At 32.3% G+C, this 18,118-nt stretch overlaps 4 protein-coding genes across 4 annotated transcripts; 1 reads left to right on the plus strand and 3 right to left on the minus strand.

Annotated features, from left to right (window-relative positions):
* Window positions 1-328: 328 nt before the first annotated feature.
* Window positions 329-3,157, minus strand: LOC142531850 (major pollen allergen Lol p 11-like). Its single transcript, XM_075638116.1, has 2 exons — window positions 2,859-3,157; window positions 329-878 (listed from the first exon to the last, which is right to left on the minus strand). Exons 1-2 carry the CDS (start codon window positions 3,001-3,003, stop codon window positions 547-549), a joined length of 477 nt encoding a protein of 158 aa, XP_075494231.1. The 5' UTR covers window positions 3,004-3,157; the 3' UTR covers window positions 329-546.
* Window positions 3,158-6,179: 3,022 nt separating this feature from the next.
* LOC142530959 (protein INCREASED RESISTANCE TO MYZUS PERSICAE 1-like) lies at window positions 6,180-7,184 on the plus strand. Its single transcript, XM_075636907.1, has 2 exons — window positions 6,180-6,545; window positions 6,878-7,184. Exons 1-2 carry the CDS (start codon window positions 6,268-6,270, stop codon window positions 7,041-7,043), a joined length of 444 nt encoding a protein of 147 aa, XP_075493022.1. The 5' UTR covers window positions 6,180-6,267; the 3' UTR covers window positions 7,044-7,184.
* Window positions 7,185-8,770: 1,586 nt separating this feature from the next.
* On the minus strand, window positions 8,771-10,539 carry LOC142530692 (agamous-like MADS-box protein AGL66). The gene is made up of 7 exons (XM_075636507.1): window positions 10,275-10,539; window positions 10,109-10,162; window positions 9,988-10,006; window positions 9,642-9,749; window positions 9,511-9,564; window positions 9,256-9,398; window positions 8,771-8,891 (listed from the first exon to the last, which is right to left on the minus strand). Exons 1-7 carry the CDS (start codon window positions 10,457-10,459, stop codon window positions 8,885-8,887), a joined length of 570 nt encoding a protein of 189 aa, XP_075492622.1. The 5' UTR covers window positions 10,460-10,539; the 3' UTR covers window positions 8,771-8,884.
* Window positions 10,540-12,139: 1,600 nt separating this feature from the next.
* On the minus strand, window positions 12,140-13,076 carry LOC142530992 (heavy metal-associated isoprenylated plant protein 23-like). Its single transcript, XM_075636954.1, has 2 exons — window positions 12,605-13,076; window positions 12,140-12,527 (listed from the first exon to the last, which is right to left on the minus strand). The coding sequence occupies exons 1-2, from the start codon at window positions 12,762-12,764 to the stop codon at window positions 12,235-12,237; spliced, it is 453 nt and encodes a 150-aa protein (XP_075493069.1). The 5' UTR covers window positions 12,765-13,076; the 3' UTR covers window positions 12,140-12,234.
* Window positions 13,077-18,118: the final 5,042 nt, after the last annotated feature.

Here is an 18,118-nt window from a genome sequence, read left to right on the forward strand (position 1 = left end):
ATTCTTGTTTCTTCCCCCACTACTATTGTTTGGGAGCAAGGGGATTTTCCTTTTTGTCGGTAGACCTTGTATCTAAAGACCACATAATAAGATTACATACAAGATTTGCGGTCAAAGCAAAAGAAAACTAGCATTGCGCCCAAAGTCATGCGCGTCTATGGCATGATCGGATTTAATTAGAACTGGCGCTCCAGCACACGCAAATAACAAAATTTACATGTTATCCAAGAAGATAAATAAATCGAAAATATTGAGAGTTGCATTGGACTGAGGGATGCAAGATGGAAAGCTTGAGTGGTCTGGTACGTTGACAGGGAACAGAGGGGGAGACTGCAGAAATTAATTTGTATTAGCAACACAATGAATTATCAACTAAAACAATCCAAGAATGGGAGCCCCCAAGAAAGCAACTACGTTTGAACTCTCCCATAGAATATGGTCCGCCGAAGAACACGACATAATCCTTCCACAAGCAGTTAAACAAATGGAATAACAAGGTGCTAACACAATATATTAAGCAATCAATAAAAAGCATCTAACTCAAGCTCAAATTAACTCCTCAGCCTCCTGGTACTTTTTTAGAATCCTGGAGCAGCTAGCCAAGGCCTTTTGCTGAAGGAATCCCATAGGATTGGCGAAACGGGTGTTGGAGCTGATGCCATTGTTGCGCGTAAGAATGACACGTGCACGATCACGTCCTTGGTTTGGCTCACTGCATTCAGGATCTGAACTCTTCACAAGCACTGCGTCACAATAGTCATCCCCACGGTCTGATTCTACCAACACATTGTAGTTTCCAGACGAATCTGTGACTCCCTCTTTCTGGTAGGTCAGTTTGGAGTTGGCCCTGCTCCTGCACTCAATTCTAACAACAGCACCTGCCAAGTCCGTGCCACTTTATTCATTATATGGTATCCAGCGTATTGCAAGGAAAGAATACAATGTAAGCAAAATCTAAGAGGAAGAAACATGAAATTGAAGGTACAAGCATATTTCAGAAATTTGTGGGTCATCTTTAAACTGCAAGTCACGCAAAAAACAGAATCTACGATGATATATTCAGCATGAGATTTTCTTTTTCTATTTTTTTTAAATTTATTCAGCATGAGATTTGAAGTAACCAACTTGGTGTAAGGAAATTTTGTCACCAATACATTTTGATAACCTAAGGAACTCATACGCAACATTCGGACTTGTAAAATCCAACCACATTGTTGGAACATTTCATGTTCGCCATCTTGATTTTGATGTTAAGAAAACTTGTTATTTTGTTTCTAATGATTTACCTAAAGTACGCAGGAGGCTGGAACTGATCAGACTTCGAACTGATCAGTTAAACGAGCCAAAACTGAAGCTATCGAGATGCAAACTGAAAACATCAACTGATCGACCAAACTGAATCAGCTCAACTGATATCTTAAAGAACGGTTCAACTGATTGTCCAGTTGATAGGTGATTTAGCAAAAGATCTTCAAAGTCCGACGAGCTGACGAAGAGTTCAACTGATGAAGAACCCAGCTGACCAGTTTAACTGATAGAGTGAAATCAGTTCAACTGACGAGTCAACTGATTTAACCAACCCAACTGAAGATCAGTTCAGATGACCAGTTAGGAACATCAGTTAAAAATCAATCAGTTGCCTGAAGGCATGTTAGAAAAGTCAAGACACATATGCCAGGGAACACATTTAAGCTGCAACGATCACATGTGATTAGTCTTGGTGTACGGTCATCGTGCTGCTATAAATACAGACCAAGACCATCAGCAATACAATGAGAGGATGAGAAAAACAACAGGTGTGTGAAGATACACAAAAAGAGCACGCATATCGCATATCAGCTTACTAGAAGTAATCAGCTCAGAGGGAACACTTTATCATGTCATCAGCTTAGATTAGAATCATATTTCCCTCAGTGTGTGAGAACATTTTCGGGTAGTTTTCAGTGATCAGTTCTCACACGCACACACACCACCACTCAAATACAGTCTTGCACAAAGACAATAAACTTGTGTATGTAGTCTTTGACACACAGACGTTAAACAAATGTTGGTTGGAAGGTGCTGCCTTCAGTCTAGACTAGGAGTTCAGTTAGGCAGTTGGCAAGTCCTAAGTTAGGTGAGTTTGTACAAGCAGTTGTATAAATCAAAGTCTTCTAGTGGTACCTACCCGAGGAGGTAGAAGGGATGACGTAGAAGCAGTTGAAGTCTCTGAACATCCATAAATATATCTTGTGTCTTTTCTGTTTAACTGCGTATTTTTGTTCTTAACTGATTTGATCAGTTCAGCTGATATCAGTTCAGTTCTATCCATAATGAATCTAATATAAGTCAGAACTGATCCCTACTAATTTCCATTCATTCAGTCACACAAGATACAAAATATATCAGTGTTTCTTAACGAATGATTATTTCGAGTGTTTTCCGCTTGGTTTTATACCAAACTCGATCTTATTCATCGGTGTATATTTTCTTAGAACGCTAGATATTACAATTCTTGGAGAATATTTTGTTTGAAGCAGGTGCCGAGCAAACTGGTCCTTCACACATCTTACAATTCACCTGCAAACCCTGATTCATGGCAATCAAAGTTACGCACTTCGCACAGTATCATGTTACTTATGCATCAGGCACATCCGATGGCTAATGAAAAATAAAAAAAAAGATCGCAAATTTTGGGGAGTAACTACCGACGTCAAACAAAATTCTCTAGAATTCTAAAAACCCTTCACATTCTACAAAATCCAACATCAACAGTACCAGATCCAACACGTTTTGCTTGCTTGCTTCAAGCATAGATCTAGGAATTCAGTTTGTGTACACAAAACCAAAGACAGAAAGAAGCATGTTTAAGCAGTTACCAGCGAGATACTTAGAAGCATCGGTCTCAAAACCGCAGCGGCATGTATCACAGTACACAGAGCCCTTCACAAGAAGAGGATCCCCTGCGGTGACAACGGCGGGCAGAACACACAGAGCAAACCAAATGAGCAGGTTCTTCGCCATTTTTTTAATGATAAATTTTCTTCCTGGAATACGAATTTCGTATGGATGGGCACAGAGCAGTGTGATATAATGAATGAAGCGGTGTGGGCTGGCGTTGGTCACATGCAATGGATGAGATAGAAAGCAAAAGCGCGTATCCCGGTGTTAATATTTTTATTTATTATTTCACTCTGTTCACCACATTGATTTGTGTCGGTCCTCATTCTCTAGATTTTTTTTTTACAAGTGATATAGATTTTTGTGATCTTTTCAACTAACTGAATGCTTCTCGAATTTCCACTTGATACTTCCGAGCATTTGGGAGATCAATGAGTAGATCCATTGCATGCTTCCACCTAGGATCCGAGATTGCCTCGTGTAAGAACGTGGCTTGGTTATAGAAGAAATTTATGTGAGAAAACTTTGATAGGCTGGAGAAAACTGAGAGTAACTGATATGGTTGGAAATGGGATATGACCATTCCATCCACAATGTTCACATGTCAACACATCCTTCCTTCGCTCATCACCCTGTCCCTGTCTCGAGCAGAAAATTGCAACAGGTTGCTCGACTGAAGATAGCAATCGATGAGATTCTTCTTGAGACAACAATGAAAAAGCCTGACCAACAGTTGGCAGAGGCACCATCGTCAAGATTTAGGCTTCGAACATGCATATAACTATCATTAAGTCCCATCAAAAATTGCAATAAACGTTGCTGATCATGCTCAACGTACTTTCGTGCTGCATCACATTCACATGATGGTAGGGTCACCAAAGAACTAGACTCATCCCACAGCTGTTTCAATTTACAATCAATTTACAAAAATACACCGAGATTGTGTTATTTCCTTGAGTCAATCTTCCAAGCTCTCGGTGAAGAGAAAAAATCCTTGAGCCATTTATTTTGTCAAATTGATATTTCAAATCTGACCAAACCGTAGAAGGATCGGTGGAATTTTGAAACCGAATTCATGATCCAAGACAACACCAATGCATTACATCTTTCCCACTGATGTAATGTAACATTCCCTATGGCTGGACGTTTACACGTACCATCAATGAGTGCTATCTTATTCTTAGCTCGGAGCGCTATCAGTATAGCGTGACTCCATACACTATAATTCTCTACTCCTGTTAATTACTCACTAACAATAGTCATAACTGGAGTATCCAACGGGTGCAAGAACAATGGATCATTGAAATTAGTGTTGTTCGCTATGGACACAACTGCTCGGAGTAAGAAATCACTCGAATTTACACAGAGAAGAAGAAATACTCATCGACCTCAACCGATTGAGCACAAAATCAGCTGTGAGCTTGAACTATGGACAGGGAATCGGCGGTGAAGATCGCCATCATGATTCTCACACCAGCTCTGATAACATGTTAAACGGATAACCGTTCTTGAGAGAAGAAATCAATTCATTCATCTATCGAACTAGAATGTTCTGTACATGCTTTATAATACGAGAGAGAAAAACGTGAGTCCACAAATGCTAAAGATGTAAACAACTTGGGCTTGTTTCTGACTTCAGTGTATGGGCTGCCCAACATATACTAACAGACGCGTTCTTCCCGGGGCTCTTACAATTATTGGATCGATCAATATTTCCCGAAAGCAAAATCGAGCCCAGACTTCTATAATTGATGGACCAGGCCGTTCTTTAATGTTATCAGCCAGGGAAAAAAAGTCTCTTTTAAAAAAATAATATTTCGAAGAAGTAACTTTTGCATGCAATAAATTGCAAAGATATAAGTGTAATATATATTAAATTATTGTAAAATATTTTAAAAATATGATTTGGTACTAGCTAGTCGAGTTATTGAGGGGTAAATTGAAAAAAAAAATGAAATAAATTCTTTTATTTATATTCATCAACTCAAATGTTTTACCCAAAATACATTTTTTTTTTCACGTCAACAATTAATATGGTTGTGATTTAAAATTGATTGGTTAGGCCTTTAGCAGCTCTAAAGAGGTGACCGTATCTTCATCTTTATTAAAAAATAGGTCATTTTCTACATATCAAAACATAAATATTGATGTGAGACAGTTTGATAGTTAATTATATGATACATATATCAAATTTGATCCGATTTATGAAATAATAAATTTTTTTATAAAAAATTTTAATTTTAATTCTAAATGTGAATTAAGCCAATTTATCTCAAATAAATATATATGTGAAACCGCCTCATAAACAACTTACCCATATAAAAATTGGAAATAAGTAGGATTTACCAACATATTTCTCCAAAAAAAAAAAATGATGAGTGAGAAGTGGTCCGGTCCGAGTGGACCCATTTTAAACGGTGGTATCACGATCACAATTCTGGCGTTATATCTCTCTCACAATTAACATGTTTTTATGCAAATTTAGGGTTTGATACATGAAATTTATAACGAAAGAAAAAATGTCTCAAACACTGTTTTTTGTCAAATGAAATTTCTTGTAGTTTCTGAGTGAATAATGTTTAAGATAAGTGGTATTTTCTTGAGAAATTTAAAAGAAAATTTCCAAGAAATTAATTCTTGTCGAATATTTTCTGACAATAAAATAAAATATACATGAAACATGTTTTTTTTTCGTGGATTAAAATATGTAGTTTCGATATATTAAAATGAGTGGTCAAACGTTTGCGCACCAATTTATTTGAGAGATTTATTATTTACAATTTATAAAAATTTAAATATATTTCTCCTTGATTACTTTTGGCGTGTTTATAATAAAAAAAAATCTACATTTAAAAAAATTAATTTTGATAAAATGACATACACCGTACCCGGTCCAAGCATTTTCGAAAAAAATAAGATATAATATAAAATTAAAATTATAAATCATAATTAATATTCACTAATAATCTAATAAATTTCGTAACTAATACCACGTTATCTCTTCATTTTAAATTTGGATAGTCTATTTTTTAGAAGGTAATTTATTTCAAAAATAAAATCGAACTTTTTCCCGTACTGTAAATTTACTAGATATTTTAAAAATACGATGATTTTTTTTTTTGAATATTTATAAAATATTGTAATATACTCAACAAAAGTAGGAACCAATGATATTAAAAAGAAAAAAGTAGACAAAATGATTAAATTAGAAAGTGATGCCTGACATCACAGCAGGTAATACTCAAATCGAATCCAACGGCCCATATTCGCTCCCACTCTCTCCTTATACCCAAGTCCATACCTCTCCTCCCCAACACACACACACACACACCCCTCACAGTGTGTGCGATTCATAATCGTAGGTGACTTAGGTGTGAAGTGTGAACGATGTTGGGAGAGCCTGGTCGCCACCCTTCTTTCCGGCGGACCACGAGTATGTCTATGATAAGCGTCGATACGGCCAGCGTGGATGAGGCTGCGGTATTTCCTCAGCCGGGATTTCGTTCTCCGGTGATGGAGTATGAGCGTCGCTCTGCGGCCGTGTTTTATCCCAGAATCGACGCGAAGTGTTCTGGAGATCCCCAAATCCAGATGGCTCACTTCTTGAAGAGGTGCGGCCTCTGCCACCAGAGTCTGGCTCCTGATATTGACGTCTACATGTACAGGTAAATTTAATTATCAATCAAAGTAGCAAAATAATCAACGTGGTTTATTCAATTTTCAGCAAACACAGATGTCAATCGTTTTACTTTAGTTTTATCACTTGAAATATTAAATCAGTTGAGCAAAATTACGAAAATTTAAAAAGAATCACGTATGATTTTATACAAGAATTCACCTCGATGAATATCTGAGATGTTCATTTGAAAGTTGAAACTCCTGTCAGCGAGGGTATTCATGGTTATTTACCTTATTTCTTATCTTCAAATTCATTGATTGCATAAACAAGCATAAGGGAAATTGAATCCTAAACTGGAGTGGATCTTGAATTTTGTAGGGGTGATGTGGCATTTTGTAGCGTAGAGTGTAGACAGCAACGAATAAAACAAGACGAAAGAAAAGAGAGGCGTGCTGCGAAGAATATCGGCGGAGGCCACCACCATGAAGTGGTGGCTACCGCCGCCGAGGCCTCCGACAAGGTCGAGACTGCGGTGGCAGCTTGACTATGTAATTTGATGCACGTATGTATGTATATGCGTGTCAGATCTAAGTCAACATACATATTTGATGGGTTAATGTATTTATATTTTGGTGAATTGGTTCTTATTAATATACCTAAAATATAAATTGCTGATATTGTCTTATCATTGGATTATTTTTTTTCCAAAAATATTTTTTAGCTTCTCACAATCTAATCATTATTTTTAATTAAAATCTTTATATTTTCCAAATAAAATTCAAAAGTGGTAGTATTATTTTTAAACTTTTGTTCCCAAACCCTGAGACGAAATATACACTTTAATTTTTGATATTTTCAGAGACTTAGTCGCCAAGTATATTTTCAACTCAAACAAAAATGGTGTGAAACAATCTCACAGGTCGTATTTTGTGAGGCGAATATCTTATTTTTGTCATCAATGAAATAACAGTACTTTTTATTGTTAATATCGGCAGGGTTATCCGTCTCACAGATAAAAATTAATCGTGAGATTATCTCATAAGAGACCTACTCTTCAACTTATTAAAGAATAAAAAAAATTGAAATTATATATTACTATTATTTAAAAAATATAAAATAATTATTGTTACAAAAATAATATCGTCTCTCACTCGGCTCCAGTGACTGAACTTTTCCAAAGTCGATGGTAGCGACGTTTGCGGTCTTCTCCAAGAACTATAATATTTATTTATATTATAATTATAATATAAATAAATATAATTGCCAACGTATGGCTTAACTCCATTGAAAACGACTCTTCACGAAGTCCAATTAATTTTACTAACAATAAATAATTTAAATCATTTATTAAAGGTGAAATCCAATTAAATAATACTCTCATCATATTCAAGTTTGAAAATCAAACATAATTCCCATATTAAATAAATTCAAACTAGTTCAAATATCACAACGTTAATTTGAACATTACAATGGAAGAGTATTACATAAGCCCACAAAAAAAGAAAAAAAAAAGTTCGATTCTTCTCAAAAGCAGGTTCTTCAATTTCGGACCGCAATATTGATTTTCTTTTTCTTTTTTTCTTTTTTTTAAAAAAGTTAATTATAATTATAATTATAACTCGACCAAATATCATGGAGGAAATTGGGGTGGGATCTTAATGAGAGACCCATCACTTCAAAAGCACCACAAGGATGTAGACTTTTTGAAAATATGTGTAGTGGAGAGAAATTGGTGTCAACCTCGCTATCGCATGCATTCATTTTGTGTTATGTATGGTCTATTTTTATATGTAAAATATGAGTCAAATTTATTTATAATTAGTATGCAAAAATTTACGTGAGATGATCGAATTAGTCGTATTTTGTGAGACGGATCTCTTATTTGGGTCATCCATGAAAAAATATTACTTTTTATGCTAAGAGTATTACTTTTTATTGTGAATATTGGTAGGGTTGGCCCGTTCCTCCAGATAAAGATTCGTGAGACCGTCTCATAATAGACCTACTCTTAAAAATAATAATAAATGGAAAAAAATACAATTTTGACCTAATATGTTTATTTTTTTGGATTTTTATTATTTTGATTTTTCAAAATTTTAGTCATTTTTCCAAAAGTATATTATTTTATGATATTTGTTTAATTTTATTTTGTAAATTTGTGGTGTAATTCAAGAATAACAGCAAAAGATAACATTAGGACCAAAATTAAATGTACTCACCAATTTATTTAATCGATGAACAAATAGAATTGATCGAGGATTAAAGATTATTAAACCACAGGTCAACAAGTCGACCGCCTTTTCGAAATTTTTTGAATTCGATTACCTACAACATATATAAATTGAACACACTCTAAGTGATGATTTTCTCCATCTCGAAGTGTCATTACACCCTGCAGGGCACAAATGCATCAATACCCAACCAAAAATTAAAATAAAAAAGTAAACACAAATATTTTAAAAAAATGAATAAATAGAGTTTAATCCCAAAATAATCGCATCTGATTTGGAAAATTAGATTACAATCCTGAAAAAGTATTTTTTTTTCGAAAATGACAACTTTAGTCTTACAAATTGTATTGTTTAAGTTTTAGGTCAAAATATTTTCAAGTTTTAGTTAATTGGTCTTCGTTTTCACTTTTAGTTTTTCATCGGAGTCCTGACATAGACATGACACTGAAGATTGTCGTTTAAATGACCAAATTTATAATTTTTTCAATATCTATTAATTTTGGAAGTGGTTTAAATGAAAGACACCTGAGATCAACAGAAGATGCATCGGATCCAGCATTATTATTGTTTAGTTCGGATATCCCATTTCCTAGTTCATGAAAATGGTTCTCCAGGAAACCACCCCGTGTTTGTGCTTCTGTAATATACTGAACCACTGTATTTATTTCCTGTTTTTTCCACCAAGAAAATAAATTAATTTTAATCATATATATATATATATATATATATATATAACTATATCGTTTTCCAATTATTTCCATTTACTTGGAATTACTTTACCAGTATAGTGTCGTGATAACTTGACTGTTCCCCGACCTTGCTTAGTAGAAACCTCTGAAATGACATTGATTTTATAATATTGTCGGGCTTGGTATTCTTAAAAATATAGAAGGAAATAATTCTGGACTTACTTTTCTTTGCGTCACTCGGCGCAAAGCTTCCACAAGTCGCACCTCGCATGATTGGAATTCAGCCACTAATGCAAACTTATCCGATTCTGGTTGAAATATACTTTTTTTTTTTCCAAATAGAAAGAACAAAAAATTATATAAATATCAAATGAAAAATATTTATTAACAAATATTATGATCCTCATTTTCCAGCTGCTATCTTTTCTCCCAAAATACTTCCCATGTAACACTTGAAATAAGATAAAGATTAATCTCACGAAAAATTCGAAATCAGTAGTATTGCATGTTTCGTTCGACGACTTTCGGTTCGAGTTATATAACCATATTTATGTGAAGTTTAACATACCTCTTTGTTATGAATAGTCCTGCAATTATGAAATAACAGATTATCAAAACCAAAATAATAAATTGAGTAAACTCAGGCTAAAAAATTTGTGACGAAATATATCCGAGTTCAAGAAAATTACCCTCCTCGATCCGGATCGGAGAGATTTAAATACCGGTAAATCACATCCTCAATCCTACAATAGTAGTTAAGAAAAAAATAGTAAAACTTTAGCACAATTCATGTATATATCATAAATATATCCAATTGGGGCATGGAGCTTAATATATGAACATAATTTCAAATACCTTTTCCTGCCGGAAAAATGGCTGAGACGGCCGGAAGACGAGAACATGATGATAGCTAAATCAATGTCACATAACACAGAAATTTCATAAGCTTTCTTTATGAGACCATATCTACGTTTAGAGAATGTGACTTGCCTATTTGTGGTGTTCTCTATTTTCTTAATCGGAAGCTTACTTCTACCCATTTTTTTAGAATTTCGGAATTAGAATTTTGAAGTTTTAGTTTAAGAAATCGGATGAATCTGTTATTGGGAAAACTAAGAGGTTTTGCGTGTGGAAATGGAAAGAAAATTTATAATTGTTGTAAGGTAGTTTTTTTATTTTTTCATTAAATTAGTATTTAAAGAAACTAAAACGTTGGGAGGAATGAGAGGAGATGGTTGGACACATTTTGCTCTCACCATGAAAAGTGGAGGGATAGGTATTTAAATATTATAATTTAACGAAATTTACTCTAATCTTAACAAGTAATCTCCTTAAATTTTGACCATGCACGTGTGCGTAGATATAACAATAACATATGTATAGCCCCCTTTTCTTTTTACGAGGATGTAACATGGATTATATAAAATGTGAAAAGTACGTCCGAAAAATTATTAGAATACAAAATCGAACGGATGACATATTTCACAAACTCGAACATCCACTTGTGGACATCCCATTTTTTTCAATGAGTAAACAAGATTTTTATATTCCGAATGTTCGATGAGGATTATTATTTACCGTTAAAAAAATTCTTGTCCTGAAAATAAATTAATTTCTTTAAGAAGTTATAGATACCGAGTGATCAAAATATTTTTATTATTAATATTGATACTCACGAGAAATTTAGGGTCCGATTCCAGCAAGTGTCACTAGTTCAGACGTATGTTTCAAAATTGTCCCGAGCCTGAAATCACGAATAAGACCGTTAGAAGGGGGCTAGGAGGGTGTCCTTGCATAGCCACTCCGACGCTCAAGTCAGAGACTGAGGATATAAGTGGAGAGCAGCTAAGGGTGCTGTTGAAAAACAATATAGTGAATGAATTAACTGAACACTCAAACCTGGTATTTATAGGAGAATAACTGAGCGCTTGATGAGTTTATCTTCCATTTGAGCTAGTGATGAGTCAGTAGTAGTGGGCCTATCTATGAGATATCAAATATTTTTTTAGAAAATTTATAAATATGAGGATAGCTAGCTAGTCTTTGCTCCAGCCTCAACAGTGCCGAAGCTAGGGACAACCACCCTTTCCAATAATATAATTTTCTTAACAACAATAATGCATTATTTTTATACGTAGAACATAAAGTAAAAATGCTATCTTTGATCGATTTTACTATTTTAGCTTCAAGTCTCCACTGTGTGACAGTGACCCAAACTAGTGGGCATCCACATAAATTTCTTGTGCTTCTTTTATCTTCCTCTTCTTTCCTTTGTCAATATATTCTTCTTAAAAGTGAAAAGTGACTGACTTTACTTTGCATGTGCCCTTTTCTTTTTCCCTTGAGCTTTTTGAAGCCTCCAAGATTCAAAAAATGACCATGGGCCTAGCTGCTAAAGTGGCTTGGTTCGAACATTAAAGATATCAAATATATAGATAATACAATGATTTATAGCAGTGAGTTCATATTTTATCCTACATTTATATCATTCATAAACAGTACATCTGCAATCTGCCAACTTTACCTCCCATGAAATCCTTTGTCCGTTTCCTACAAAATCTATAATTTTCGCCGACTTTTCTATGCTATATAACTTATACTGTGTGGAACCTTCGTTGTATATAAAAATAAGAAAAATGTGTGTTCAAGATGATGCAGCATAAATGGATAAAATACATTATACATAACTTCGGCCAAATGCCGTCGTGAGGATCGAAAAATACAGAAACATATCTTTTTTGTTACATCTTGGGGGAAAAATACAGAAATATATCTCTGTCCCTCGATTATTAGATTATTATAATAATTATTACTATTACATAATATGGCATGCATTTGGGTTGTCATCACTGAACATTGTAACGTAGGGGTCCTCAAATCTAGTGCCAACGTTATTGCCTTCTGTTGTTTTTCTGACATAACCAGGCGGTGCTTTCTTGTCATAAGCATGAGCGGCGTAGGGCTGAGCCACCAGATTGTAAGGCACATACGGCCATACCTCTGCCTTCTTCCCCGTTGATTTTGCCTTCTTCAACACTTTGCTTTGCTCTATGTATCCTGTCACTGTTACTTTTTGTTGTTTCCTGTCTATCTCCACAGTTTTTACTCCTGTGCACGAGTTCAATTGCTCATTTAATTAAAACCAGAATAAGATTTGAAAATACTGCCTTGTAAGAATTAATTACCAGTTAAAGAAGACATTGCGTTCTTGACTTTAAGCTCGCAGCCATCACAGTCCATTCTGACCTTGAGATTTATTGTCTGCAACTGTTTTCTCTTCTTCTTGTGTTTTTGTCCACTGCTCATTATATCAGATATGTACTCCAAAGTTCCTGCAACACCCATTAAAAGCTGGTCGATCTCAACAAACAAAAACTAGTTGCTTAATAAGTTTGAAGCCAAAAGAAATTATCTTCAAGCTTGAAGATTAAAAATTTTGAAATCAGCGGGACAATGTAAACAATATGAATTTTAAAATGATTCTTCAAGTGAGGATTTGCAAGTAAATTTCCCTCGAGTTAACGGGTTCTAACAATCAAATTCGAGGGAAAATGGAAACTAGGGACAGGGAAAAAAATAATTTGAAGAAACATCAAAGCTGCTTTAATTTCTAGACTTGGTGTTTGTTTAGATTAGATGCGAGAGGTATTGTTACTCCACCACCTCCTTATATAGACAAGATCGCAAGGACTCACGAGTGGAGTGACCATGGTTTATATTAAAAAAATATTTACAATTATCCAATTATTGTTCTGAAGATTATTGACAGAACTATCGAACGAGCCAACAAGGAACGTCTATCTGTGACTTGACATTAGCTCGGGCCGACCCACATTTTGGCATGTGGATATTCTCAATCCAATCCATTTATTGCAAGTGTTGGACGAGCCTGATGAGCCTAATACATCTTGAATACGAATTTTGGTAGTGAACAGACAAGTAGGTCAGAATACAATTATGTTTAAACACAATTAATATTATTATATCAGCATTTTTCTGATGAGGGAGTATTTTTTTTTTTGACGGTCAAATTTTGTAATTTAATGAAAAGTTAAGATGTCTTTCGTTACAAGATGAATTAACTAAAGAGAAAAATCATCAGTCTTCCACACGAAGTGAGACGAGGATGAAATAGTAAAAGCAGCAATCGAATGAGCAACTGCATTTGTCGATCACCTAATATGACTAAAAGCAACGTTACTTTGAGAGTCCGATAAAATTTTGATATCTGTAGCTATGGACCCGACATAACGGAGATTCTCTTCTGTCCTTGTGACTGCTTGCACTGCTAGAAGATAGCATGATGTAACTTGATGAATCGGTAAGTTGTGCATTCGAGAGATCTTTAAACCACCCTCAATAGCTATGAAATATTTTTTTGACAATTAATAAAAAAAATAGGAAATCAAATTTCTTAATATTTTCTCATAATAAAGAATTACTTAAAGTTTGGGTCTCTTCCGCTCCTCCATGCATCAGTTTAGATAAAGAGCAGTAAATATTTAAAACTCGATCAAACTAATGGTGGTCAGGCAACGAATTAATTGATCTGGAGCGATCTTCTAAACAAAAAGCACTCCGATGAAATAAAATTTATAAAATTATTTTAACTACTTACATGACCAAATCAAAAAGTAGAAAAATTTAGAGGCCTGCCTTTCTTTTTTATGACGTGGAAGCACATCCGTTATTTTTTGATGCACATTGGATTAACTCCCGAACTAACACAATAATCCACAAACCATGTTAGGCAGGTAAAAAACACTTGACAAGTCCTCTTTGACAAGCTCGTCCGAGAAAGAGTTGTTAGAAAGAACCGAACTCCGAATCACTAGACAAACACTCTACTACTCTACCAACTCAAATATGCGAAGGAGAAGTATAACTTTATTAAGGTGTGACATAATTCAGGTAAGTGATTTGTCTTTTATTGTTTGTAGCTTAGTAGCGTTTATAATAGGTATCGTCATATCTATCGTGTTGTTTTGATCTATTGGTTAATTTTTGTGGTTATGAGTTTCAAAATTTGATATCGTAATTCGTAAGAATCGAATGTTTGGTATTCAGAACATAATGACAGATTTAATGTATATCATATTTCATGTATATTATTTGTCATACGCTAAATTGGGTCAAAAATATAACTGTACGGCCTACTCAGCATTTAATCATTCGCTAGCATGAATTCATTTGCCAACCTCTACTGTTGAGCAAGAATTATTGAAATAAAGTGTCCAAAAGTAGGACTCTCTTTTATCCACATACTAAAGAAATGGCTTTTGGAGATGGAGAGGTGCATAGTGCCAAAACTCAAAAGGCTACCATGCATTCTTTTTACTTGAACTTGTAATGACTTTATTTCACTTTTTTCTCATTCACTCACTGTGGATGTATAGGCCAAAACCCCTCCCACTATCCCACCGATCATAACTATTACTATGGTTTAATTAATTAGAGTATATGTACATTACTCTTTCATGGTCTCTAAATCAGATTAAAAATCCGGTTTTTTTTTTTTATCAGTTTTCGAATTTGACACCAGAAATTATTGACGTTACATCATAAACTTGTGATTTGTCTAATATCATGCCTAATGTCATATCAGCAGTTGGATCAGAATAACCAATTTAGTGTACTAAAACCAAGTTTTAAAAACTTAGTGAACAAATACCCAAAAGTAATCAACAAGTTAGTTGGAAAAAAAAAATCATTTGACCTTAAGATCAAGAAATTGCTTTTAAGTAACATTTCAGCTCATGAATTCTTCTGTTCGAGTCGTTGAACTATTTTAATTAAGTAGCCGGACCGCATGTATAGCTAGGTTTATAAGGGTGCACGTGTTTAATATTAGGAAACATGAGAATACGTGTGTTCAAAATTTGAAAACACGAGGAGCTAGTATGTCATTTTTTATGATGTAGATGTTTTTAACTATCTCAGGATTTCACAAGAGTCATAAATACAATTAACCGGTAAAAATATCTAACATGTTAATTAGGAGCAAGAGAAGACGTAGTTAGTGTTGATAAGTATTGGATTATGGAGGTCAGATTAATAATATTTGATTTACTTTTTTTAGTTAGATAAATGGACATGAATATAGTTTAGTAGCGCGTTAACGCCATATAGACAAAATGAATAAAACTAAAAAAATTTTGAGGACTAAGACAGAAATTTAACAATATAAAAAATAAAAAAAAAATCTGAAAAATACATATTTTCATCATTGTCTATAATTCTAGTTAAAAAAAAAAAACATATTAAGATTATTGACTTGAGTTTAACTTGACTACAAAAGTTAGTACTTCTTCAAAAGTATCCAAAATCACATGTACAAATCAAATTAACTCGATATAAGATAATATGACAAAATTAGGTTGAATTTGAATCCCCATATAAGAAATGGGCCGAGCATATAATCCAAAACCCAGGCTGTAAAGTTTTTAAAATGGGCTGCAATAATGATTATAAACATTAGTTAAAGAGTGAAGGTCCAATTTCATCACCTTCGTTTTAATTCAAACTAGTATTTCATTCGTACGATTCAATATGTGTTATTTTATATAAATAATGATTAAAATTAGTAAATATTAATGTTTGAATAATTATTTAAAATTATTAATATGATATAATGAATATATTTAAATTTTAAATATTGTTATAAAAAAGTTATTATATTAAAATATTTATGTCATTTGAGATAATACTCAAACGATGATAATAATATTTTGTCAATAAATTGAATTTTTTATCTTGTTAAAGTGAAATTTTTATTAATAAAAAGAATAAAGCAAAATATTTAAAAATCATATATTATATTGTTTATCAAAATTTTAAATGATAAATATTTATCAAAAATTCAATTTTTTTTGTTTTTTATTAAATTACTAAATTTTGATTAAAAATTTGATTATTTTTTGGACACGGTAAAAATATTTATATTAAATTTCTATTTAAATACATATATTAAAGTTCTATTAAGATACATAATAATAATAATAACAGTTTGAGCAGTTAATGTATTAAAATTTTACTTTTAAAAAGTTGAAAAACCTAATATTATTTTAAAATTTTATATTTTATTTAGCATGATATATAGTAGTAAAAATTAAATATTTAAAGTAACAAATAACTCAAAACAAAATCTAAATTAAATAGAATGAAAAAATCAATGCAGATACTAAACTGCAGTTTATATTTTCAAGTGACATAAATTTTTAATAAAAATTTTACAAAATAAATTGAAAACAATTCACATTTAATTATGTATTTATTTTCTATTTGTTTCAAATATTTAATATAATAGGTGAATACATGAATAATGATAAAAAAATTTCTTTTATAGCATATTATTTTTGACGGAAACTTTTCAAATATGACAAAAATTCTGTTTATATATATAAATATAGATATATGACATTATTTGAGAATGTGTTTCACTCTTTCCATGACCGGACGCTTGATTATTCCATATATATGTGAAATCTATAAAATAAAGAAAATATAAATAATACCCATAAATAAAAAATAAAATACATGAAAAAATAATGACCTCTTGATAATGGAAAATACATTTTAAACTGAAATATCTGTTGTTTCCATATGCAGGTAGATCATATTAACAAACTAATCAGAGTTTAAGTGTCAAATGTATTTTTGAATGATTACTTCACGAATGATACTTAACATTGCACTCATTTTTTAATTTTTATTCTGATTGAAAATTGGTTGCCTAAATGTGTTGTTGAAATCAATATGAATTATTAATATAATTTATAATAACAACTAAATATGTCATACTAATACAAAATCATATCTTAAATTAAATGAATTGATATAATCAATGAAAAATTTAAAAGTAGTTTATGTTTTCAATTAAGTTCAGTTTCAATTTAAATAAAGAAAGTAAAAAACATATAGTTCATAAATTACTTTTAAATTGATATAAAAATGAATTAACTTCAAATTTGAACATATAAAGGAATTGATATGATCAATGCAATAATTGAAGTTTATGTTTTTAAATGTCTTTAAATTCGTATTTGAATTTTTAAAAGAAAATAAGGAAGTCTTTATAAAAAAATATAAATAAAATTATATATGATTAAATGTTTTCAATAATTTTTTGCAATACACTTATTTCGAGAATCATGATATATTTTTTCTTTTCTTTTTTTTTTTGAATTGTTATTTTGGTGAGAACTTATTATTTTAGACAAAAAATCAGCTTATATATATATATATATATATATATATATATATATATATATATATATAGTCAAAGCTTCGCTTCTACTTTTAATTTTCAAATTTAATAATAGTTAATTTTTCAGCAAATATATCATCTTTTGTTTTTGAATTATTACATCGAATTGAGGTTCAATAATGCAAATTTAATTTTGCAACTAAAGCCTCGTTTTTTTTTTAAATAAAGAAATAATTTAATCTCTAGATGCCAGAGTATGGCGATCGCAATTCAATAATTTGATCAGAAATGAAAAGTTCGTGTTGCGAATTAATTTTGCGAATGGTTATGACAATGTTCTTCCCTCTTTTCTTTTCTTTTTTTTTTTTTATTTACAAATTGACATTATTTTATACAATATTTATAAATTTCATCAACTGATTTTTTTGAACTACAATTTTGTCCCTTAGCTCTGGACTCCCCCATTATATCAATCTATATATGTGTGTAAAAT

The sequence above is a fragment of the Primulina tabacum genome, chromosome 17 (assembly GCF_025594145.1).
Source record: "Primulina tabacum isolate GXHZ01 chromosome 17, ASM2559414v2, whole genome shotgun sequence".
Lineage (NCBI taxonomy): Eukaryota > Viridiplantae > Streptophyta > Magnoliopsida > Lamiales > Gesneriaceae > Primulina > Primulina tabacum.

Bases quoted from the DNA above. Each gene is read 5' to 3' on its own strand.
- LOC142531850 (XM_075638116.1), bottom strand. From the start codon at position 3,003: ATGGCGAAGAACCTGCTCATTTGGTTTGCTCTGTGTGTTCTGCCCGCC. The intron at 879-2,858 runs GTAACTGCTTAA...CGGACTTGGCAG, and splicing joins TGCTTCTAAGTATCTCGCTG to GTGCTGTTGTTAGAATTGAG.
- LOC142530959 (XM_075636907.1), top strand. From the start codon at position 6,268: ATGTTGGGAGAGCCTGGTCGCCACCCTTCTTTCCGGCGGACCACGAGT. The intron at 6,546-6,877 runs GTAAATTTAATT...TGAATTTTGTAG, and splicing joins ATTGACGTCTACATGTACAG to GGGTGATGTGGCATTTTGTA.
- LOC142530692 (XM_075636507.1), bottom strand. From the start codon at position 10,459: ATGGGTAGAAGTAAGCTTCCGATTAAGAAAATAGAGAACACCACAAAT. The intron at 10,163-10,274 runs GTATTTGAAATT...CTACTATTGTAG, and splicing joins CATTTTTCCGGCAGGAAAAG to GATTGAGGATGTGATTTACC. The intron at 9,565-9,641 runs GTAAGTCCAGAA...ATGTCATTTCAG, and splicing joins GCCGAGTGACGCAAAGAAAA to AGGTTTCTACTAAGCAAGGT.
- LOC142530992 (XM_075636954.1), bottom strand. From the start codon at position 12,764: ATGGGTGTTGCAGGAACTTTGGAGTACATATCTGATATAATGAGCAGT. The intron at 12,528-12,604 runs GTAATTAATTCT...ACTCGTGCACAG, and splicing joins CGCAATGTCTTCTTTAACTG to GAGTAAAAACTGTGGAGATA.